Below are 8814 nucleotides of genomic sequence, written 5' to 3'. Positions count from 1 at the left end.
TGGACATTTGCGTGTTCCCACCCCGCAACCCCTCACGCCCTTCGTCTGCTCTCATTGGCTGCTCTGGTAAGTAATTTACTCCTGCCCACACCTGGTGACCCGTCCGGCCTGAAGTTGACCCCAACCGGCAACTAACCTGGGGAGTGGGGAGGAGCCTTCAGGGCAGGATCCAGACAGTCCATCCTTCGCCTGGCCCCCAGCTGGGGGAGTCCCGGGCGCGCGCCAGCTGCGTTCGCGGCGGGTGCCTCACACCTGCCAGCGTCTTCTTCACCCCCAGCTGTGAGGCCGAGACTCCCCCAATCCGGGAAGGCGCCCCACACCTGCTGCAGTCGTGCATTTCCCTGCAGCTGCGGGCCTGCGCTCCCCCCGTGCTGAGAGGTCCGAGACCAGGGCAGGTGCAGGGCGTTCCCCCACGCCGCCTCCTAATCTCCACCTGCCATCTGCGGGTGTGTGATGGGGGTAGAGAAAGATTATATACAGGTCCCCCCGAGTCCCCACTCATTTTGGGAGCCCAAGTCCTTCCTAAAGATGGAGCTCCATTCCTAGCCTGGCATCTCGTTTTGGTAAAGCCTTTTGGAAGTGGGATGCAGCAGGAGCAGACACTGCACACTTAATCTTCAGAGCAACTCCCTGAGGAATGATATCGTTTGGTACCCATCAAAAGTTCCCCCAATAGTTCCACTCTTCCCCTTATTTTCCCCAGTACTCTGAAAGTGGTGAGTATAGAGCTAGGCTAAACCACCCAGGAGACTCCTGGGAACTTGGCTACTGTCCCCAAGGCCTGGTCAGTAGAGACCCCACCTTCATAGTCAAAGGGGTTGAGGGGCCTCAGTTCTGGGTTTCCACATGACAGCTGCCCTGATCAACCCTCCAACAGAAAGGCCAGGCTCCAGCCATACCTCAATGGACTCCAGGGGCATCTTGAAGGCATTTCCCAAGCGGAAGAAAATTCATACCAATCCATCATCAAAAGCACTTGCAAAGATTCCCAAGAGGGAAGACGGAGAAGAAGCAGGAGGTGAGTGGACCCAGCCTCAGAACCCTCATGTGTTTGAGCCTGAGGCTTCTTACTTCGTTCATGCCCAGAATCAGATATTGCAGTTGACTCTGTCCGCCCAGAGCCTGCAGGTTTGTTTTTACCTGCCTTGTCCTAGGCTTGGTCCCCAGTCTTTGACAGGCGACTTGCTGTTTTATCTTCTACCCCACCCTGAGACCTCCATAAATCAGAAAATACTCCCTGGTCCCTAAGGAAATGACTGGCAGAATCATTTGCTCTCTAGGAGGTTGCCTGCTGCTGCGGGGAGGGGATCCTTCTTAGGTCCCCAGACTTACAAGTTATTTTGCAGCCAAATTGACAAATAGATGGCAAAAGCTTACATGGTGGGCTGGGTTGGGGGAGGGGAATCTATTAGACTGTGAGGCTTATAATGGCAAAACATGTGCTTTGTGCCTGATACATAATAAGTGTCTACTAATATGTGTTGAAAGAATAAATGATCAAATGAAGTGATTTACAGGGTAACTACAAGGTGCCAGACACTGTTCTAGGTTATATCAGGGAACAGGACGTATCAGAATCCTTGCCCCTTACATCAAGTGATGGCCCATAGGAAATTAACTGTATGCCTGTGATGGAATCCCCAGAAGGCAGGCTGTCTGGGTGGAGGAAAACGATTGGGGGGAGGGGACTGTGAAGGGTTCATTGGGATCATGTCTGAAAGTATGACAGTAGGTATCTGGATGTCCCCTCCACAGAGTGGCTGAGCTCCGTGCGGGCGCATGTTGTACCCACTGGCATTGGGCGAGCCCGGGCAGAACTCTTTGAGAAGCAGATTGTCCAGCATGGTGGCCATATATGCCCTGCCCAGGCCCCAGGGGTCACTCACATTGTGGTGGATGAAGGCATGGACTGTGAGCGAGCCCTCCGCCTCCTTAGACTGCCCTGGCTGCCCCCAGGTGCTCAGCTGGTGAAGTCAGCCTGGCTGAGCTCGTGCCTACAGGAGAGAAGGCTCGTGGACACAGCAGGATTCAGCATCTTCATCCCCAAGAGGTAGGCTGGTCCTAGTCTTTCCTCAGATGTTTTCTTGAGCTATTAAATTCTCATCGTCTTAATTGGACACATTAAAAAACCATGATTTCAGAGTAGAGAAGGATTGGGAACAGAGGTAGCGTGAGACTTTGGTGTCTTAACCTCCCATCACCATCCTGCAGGTACCTGGATCAAGCACAGCTCAGCAAAGCAGACCAAGACTCTTCGACTCCTCCTGGAGCTAGTGAGGCTCAGCTCAGGACAGCCCTCTCTCCTTCCCCTCCTCGCACCAGACCTGTATCTCCTTCCTGGAGGGCAGAGGAAGTCGCAAGCCTCCAAGCACAGGTGAGGAGCCTCCCAGGCCCCACAGCTCTCTTCTCCTGGGAACTAGATCACAGAAACAGGGAGAGCCTGATGGTTGTTCAGAATGTCCCAGGCCCCTGAGAGAGGAGGGCTCTCTTTACTGTGAAGCCATTTAACTCTTCTCAACAGTCATCACTCCTGCACTTGCCCAGGCCATATCCACCACATATCACTGGGGATCCTAGGGCTGGGCCCTAAGGGGAGCGACATGGAACCCAAATCTGCTGCAGAAGACCTAGCGTCCTTCTCGGGTCTGACTAGGAAACTCAGCCCCCACCTCTGAGGAGCTCTCCTCATGGGGGGCATGAACTTATTGTCTCTTCTCCTTCCCTATGTCAAGCCCGGCTCTGGTGGTGAAACCAGTGATGGGGAAGAGACCCAGGTTGGCGCAGCTGATCTGGAAGCCCTGATCAGCGGCCGCTACCCAACCCCCCTTGAGGGAGATGGTGAGCCTAGCCCAGCCCCTGAGGGCCTGGATAAGTGGGTCTGTGCACAGCCTTCGAGCCAGAAGGCGACCAACTACAACCGCCACATCACAGAGAAGCTGGAAGTGCTGGCCAAGGCCTACAGTGTTCAGGGGGACAAGTGGAGAGCCCTGGGCTATGCCAAGGCCATTAATGCCCTCAAGAGCTTCCACAAGCCTGTCACCTCCTACCAGGTACCTGGGGGTCAGGGGAGGGTATGTGGGGGGCCGGGGGGGTCTTTTCTTTACTGGCCAGAGGTCAGTGGAAGCACCAGTCACAAGTGGGGATCAGGTGGAGTGATTAAGGTTCTCTGATGTTTGGGACTTGCACAAAAGAAAAAAATGGGGAGATTAATGAAAGCGGCTTGTCAAAACCTTGATAATTATAAAAGCTGGGTGATGGGTACTTGGGGTCCAGTATACTGTTCTCTCTCCTTAGGAATTTTTTCCATAATAAAAAGTTTTTTAAAAGTTCAGGTTCTGAAGGTCAACAGACCAGAGTTTGAATTCTGGTTCCCATCATTCACTAACTGTAACTTGCCTAAAGGAAGTTACTTAAACCCTCTGAGCATCAGTTTCCTCAAAAGTAAAAAGGGACTAAGAATAGTAACAGACACAGTATTCCCATGAGGACTTAACGAGATGACCCCTGTAATGCAGGACCTGATACAGGGTAAAGCCTCATAAATATTAGCTCCTCTGTTATGATGGCAGTGGGGACTAGTGTCATCATTATTGCCTTTCCTCTGCTTCCTGTGCTGACCTCCATCCCTCTGGGAACCAGCAGATAAGTTTCCCAGCCCATTCCATCCAAACTTCTTATCTTCAACTCTGCCCAAGCTTTATACAGCTATCATTTGCCCACCGGCCATACTGGCTTTTACTCAGACATCTGCTAAAGGAGTCAGTTTCCTTCCTGCCTCTGCCTGCCCTTCCTCTAGGAGGCCTTCAGTATCTCCGGAATTGGAAAGCGGATGGCTGAAAAGATCGTAGAGATCCTGGAGAGCGGGCATCTGCGGAAGCTGGACCACATCAGTGAAAGCGTGCCTGTCTTAGAGCTCTTCTCTAACATCTGGGGAGCTGGAACCAAGACTGCCCAGATGTGGTACCATCAGGTCACACCCTGTCCCAGCCCCCACTTCAGTTTTACTGTATCTTAGAGCTCCTGTCCCACAGTCCTGTTACGCTGTGCTTTGATGAGAATGAACCCAGACTATAGAGAGACCACTTCTCAAAGGGACCAGGGCCCATGCAGATCCCTCTCTTGGCTCTCAGAACTGCCCTGTTGCTTGGTATTGTTGAGGCTTAATCTGTGGTGTAGGCAGAGACAAGATCTGTCCCCCAGACCAGCAGGGGCCTTCCTGAGGAGACCAGGCCTCTGGGCTGAGTATCCAGAACAGTGGTTCCCAAACCCAGCAATGCCCAGAATCACCCCCAGATCGATGGAGTCATGAACCAGTGTTTTAGGATTGTGGTAGGGCTGGACTGAGGTGTGTCTTCCATGCCCTCTGCCTTTCCCAAGTCCCACTGATTACAGACCCAACCGCTCCTGGGGTTGGTCCTGCCTCAGGCTTTCCATGGAGTCTGGGGGTGATGGAAGCCTTGTGTGTGTGCTTATTCACTGCCTCTTCATTGGTCCTGGATCCTCATAGCCTTCCCATCTGGCTATTTTCTCAGGGTTTCCGGAACCTAGAAGACATCCAAAACCAGGCCTCTCTGACTACCCAGCAGGCCATTGGCCTGAAGCATTACGATGACTTCCTGGATCGCATGCCCAGGGAGGAGGCTGCAGAGATTGAGCAGACAGTAAGCAGGTGTCCCAGACGAGTAAGGAGAGCCAGGTCCTACTACAACGTCAGGGCCTGGCTCAAAGCCAAGAACTCCGGATCCCTCAGCAGGGGAGCCCAGCAGGCAGAGGAAGCTATGGGGGGGCCAGAGGTTGGGACTAGTGGGGAAAGAGCAATTGGCTTAGGTAGGAAAGGGCTGCAACATTAGCTCTCTGCAGTATGGTTCTCAGTATCGGGCAGAGTTAGCACTGGTTTAGGTGCTAGAATGGTGTTAGGACTGGGTTAATGTTAGGGCTAGATTAGAGATGGATTATGGTCAGAACTACTCAAGGATATTGGGATTTGAACTGGGCTATGTTAGGGTGATCAGGGCAGAGGTTCTTAACATTTTTTGATTCACAAACTTCTTTGAGAACCTAATGAAAACCATGGACTCTTTCTCTCCACAATTTTTTTACATGTACAAAATTTTATATCTCCAGAAGTACACACCTTCTGCAGGTCACCCAAGGCTGGTTCAGGGTTTGGGTTAGGGTTGGTGTAGAAGCACAGTGCCAATAGGACTAGGTTTGGGGTTAGAGGAAAGCTGAATTAGGAGTAGGGTTTTCTTAGTGTTGGATGCTTTTAGTTAAAATTTGTGATTGTCCTGGAAATAAGGTTCAGCCAAGATTAGTGTTTGGTGTAGAGCTGGGTTAGGGATTCAGTTCATATAAAACCTAAATTAGAGGGAGACTAGGGTACATTTGTTCAGTTGGCATTAGGGGTAGGGGCTGATTTGCTCCTACTTTGGTCTATGATTCTGATAGGGTAGGACTCCCTGGAGACTCTGGCCCAGCTTAGTTGAAATCAGCCTCCAGCTCTACTCCCAGCCACAGGACTCTGAGGCTAGTGTGGGAGGGACAGGCAAGCCCCTTTGTCCACCCATCACCAGGCCTTGGTGCTAGTGATGACCTGTCACTCAGCCACGGTATCTGGGCATAGAGAATGCCCCAGCGAGCCTCCAGCCCTGACCCACTGGAACAGAAGTGGCTCCCCACCTGGCCCACTCTCCCCATTTAAGGTCTCCAGCCTTAGGAGGTTTTGATGGGATTACTCATCCTAGGCCTCCTCCATCCTCTTGGGAGGCTCAAGAAGGGAATTGAGGGGATTAGCGGAGCCTGCCTGTCAGGAGAATTGAGGTATCCAGGGCCCCAGAAATCTCAGTGTCCCGGGGAGGAAGTGGGCGTGTGTGTGTGTGTGTGCGCGCGCGTGCGCGTGCGTGCGTGCGTGTGTGTGTGTGAGAGAGAGAGAGAGAGCTATCCGCCTATGAAAGACCTCAGTGTTTCTGGGGTGGAGGCTAATGGCCTTATCCCCCCTCAGTGAGGGATGATCCTTCAGCTGACAGTTCCCTCTGTCTCAGCTCCCTCCCCACCGAGCCCTATTCCTTCAAGTAAGGATGTGGGCATTGGCTCAGAAGTGCTTCCCTTTTGCTTTCCCTCCTTTCCTTTGTTACACGTGCAGCTGTATTTCTAGGCTCCATCTCCCCCGAGGCCTGGGCCTGGGGCACCCTGCCAGCCATCTGTCAGGCCTCAAGCCCCAACTCACACACTCTGCCTTTAGCTTCAAATCCAAAGACACCTGGGGCTGTAGAGACCTGGCTGAGGGCTTCTCGGCACCCAGCCCTTTGTCCTCAGTGGAGTTTCACAGACCTGGGTGCATGGGTTGGGACAGAAGCCCAGAGAAGATATGTCTCTCTGCTCTTGAAGAGCGGTGCCTTCCCTCAGAATCCGAGCACATCTTCTCATCTTCTCATCTCTCTCCTCAGGCCACCCCCGGTGATGCGAGCACGTTTTCTTCTCTTCTGTCCTAGCCAAGGTGGAGAACTGCCACTCTCCAGGGTGGAGCTCTGCCTCTGTTCCTTGGGGCTCTCTCCCCCAGGCTGGATCATGCATCCAGGGATTGGCCTGGGGCATGAGGGGGCATGTGGGCTCCTGAGTCAAGGAAGGCCCTTGCGCTGCTGTGATGAATCCCACAGGCCTCACCTCCCTCGCTGTCCTTTCTCAGGTCCGGGAAGCAGCTCAGGCCTTCAACCCTGGGCTGTTGTGCGTGGCATGTGGTTCATACCGACGGGGGAAGGCAACCTGTGGTGACGTGGATGTGCTGGTCACCCACCCGGACGGCCGGTCTCACCAGGGCATCTTCAGCCGCCTCCTGGACAGCCTCCGGCAGCGAGGTATAAGCCCCACCCCTGGGTGAGCTGGGGGGCAGGGGAGGCGTGGCCCCCAGGAGGGAGAACCTCAGAGTGGCAATCTCTAGGCAGGAAGCAGGGGAAGCCTGCTTCATGAAAATTCCACCTCTCTCCTGTGGCCAGAGCCACTTCAGGGAAGAGATGAATCAGCTTCCCCTACCTCCCAAGAGGTGCTCAGTAATAGCTGCAGTTTGAGTGCCTCCTCTGATCGTTCTGTGCCCCTGTGGGGGACTTGGAGAAGAATTATTCTGCATGTTTTACAGAAAAGGACACAGACCTGGAGAGGGCAAGGTCGCCCAGCAAATAAGTAGATGAGCTGGGAATAGAGGACCCAAGGATAATCAGGAGAAGCCTGGGAGGTTAGGCGGCCCAGGGCTGGGCAGCCCAGGGCCTGGCTCCCTGCCCTCCCAACAGCCCTCCTGTATTGGGCCAGGGTTCCTGACGGATGACTTGGTGAGCCAGGAGGAGAACGGCCAGCAGCAGAAGTACTTGGGTGTATGCCAGCTCCCAGGGCCAGGGCGGCGGCACCGACGACTGGACATCATTGTGGTTCCCTACAGCGAGTTTGCCTGTGCCCTGCTCTATTTCACTGGCTCTGCCCACTTCAACCGCTCCATGCGGGCTCTGGCCAAGACCAAGGGCATGAGCTTGTCGGAGCATGCGCTCAGCACAGCTGTGGTCCGGGACACCCAAGGCCTCAAGGTGGGGCTTGGCCAAGTACTGCCCACCCCCACTGAGAAGGACGTCTTCAGGCTCTTAGGCCTGCCCTACCGAGAACCAGCTGAGCGGGACTGGTGACCCACGACTGGGGGAGGGGGTGCCAAGCTGGACCAGCTGCCCCTCCTGGCCATTCCTCCAGCCGCAGCTGGCTGAACCTCACTCTTTCAACCACCAGCTCCTCTGGGCCTGATGGAAAAGGCCAGCCTGGCTCCCAGGGCTACCCAGCCCTCTCCCTGACAGGAACAGGGTGCTGCCCCTTCTACTCACCATTGCCCCTGGGAGAGCTTTGCACATGGTCCCCTGCCCCATTTTAAGCAGGAACTGGTGCCTGGTTTGAGGCCAGCTTCCTGTGCTGAAGGCCCAGGCATCCCCCTTCTCTACCCCAAGAAGAGTCTAGCATGGGATGGGGGCTGCAGGGGAGAGGCGCACAGCTGAGGCCCAACATCACCCAAGACCCTTCAGAGCAGGAGAATGAGCCACTCCACGTGTGCTCCCTCCGCCCACCCCACTTCCTGTGCAGCTGGCAGTGTAGGGAAGGGGCACCCCAGGCACGATGAGGATAGCATTGGAACCAGTAAAGTGCACTTGACATTCAACCTGCCTGGTGTGTCTGTGAGTTGCTGCAGCCTCTGCCTGCCTTTCTTCTCCCAGGCAGGGACAAAGATAGGAGGTGAATGGGAACCCAGAGAGGCCAGTTAACTGTTCTCCAAATAGGCCGGGCCTGAGTCAGCTCCTGAACAACTCAGAAGGGGGCAGGGGTGGACATTAAAAGGGAGAATTCATGGAGTCGGGAATTAGGAGCGCCTGTCTACCCATCAGCATATCCTGTGGACCCTGCCCTAGAACAGGTTATCTGAGGACATGAACAAAGGTGGCAAGGCTCATTAGGAAGAAATAAATGGTGACCTGTGTGCCACTGACAGGGCTGAGGCAGTCAGGGAAGGCTGCCTGGAGGAGGTGAGGGGCAGCCTGGCAGGAAATAGCCTATTTGAGAGGGGTAAGCATCTCTGTTTGGGGACAACTAAGGAACCTGCTTTAAAGGGGATGCTACGTGCTGGGTGTCGGGAGAAGGCCAGGCTGGTAGAGGACTGAAAGTCAAGCTGAGGGGCTTAGTTTGATAGAGCAGCTAGGAGGGTCCAGCTAGTGGCATCAGGATGGTTTCGTAGACTGGACCTTGCAGGACAGGAAACATTTGGTAAGGGGAGAGGGGCACTGGGAAGGTTTG

General features: G+C 54.3%; 1 protein-coding gene across 1 annotated transcript; it reads left to right on the top strand.

Moving 5' to 3' along the window:
* The first annotated feature begins 23 nt into the window (after nt 1-23).
* On the top strand, nt 24-8144 carry POLL (DNA polymerase lambda). Its single transcript, XM_082673515.1, has 9 exons — nt 24-66; nt 878-1018; nt 1756-2050; nt 2212-2374; nt 2733-3050; nt 3797-3970; nt 4533-4661; nt 6686-6854; nt 7303-8144. The coding sequence occupies exons 2-9, from the start codon at nt 904-906 to the stop codon at nt 7665-7667; spliced, it is 1728 nt and encodes a 575-aa protein (XP_082529641.1). The 5' UTR covers nt 24-66; nt 878-903; the 3' UTR covers nt 7668-8144.
* The last annotated feature ends 670 nt before the right edge of the window (nt 8145-8814 follow it).

Source organism: Grampus griseus, assembly GCF_964374135.1.
Source record: "Grampus griseus genome assembly, chromosome: 16".
Classification (NCBI taxonomy): Eukaryota; Metazoa; Chordata; class Mammalia; order Artiodactyla; family Delphinidae; genus Grampus; species Grampus griseus.
This window is presented reverse-complemented; position numbering and strand designations above follow the sequence as displayed.

Coding starts and splice junctions, on each gene's coding strand:
- POLL (XM_082673515.1), top strand. CDS start 904: ATGGACTCCAGGGGCATCTTGAAGGCATTTCCCAAGCGGAAGAAAATT. Junction 1,019..1,755: donor AGACGGAGAAGAAGCAGGAG/GTGAGTGGACCC, acceptor TCCCCTCCACAG/AGTGGCTGAGCTCCGTGCGG. Junction 2,375..2,732: donor TCGCAAGCCTCCAAGCACAG/GTGAGGAGCCTC, acceptor CCCTATGTCAAG/CCCGGCTCTGGTGGTGAAAC.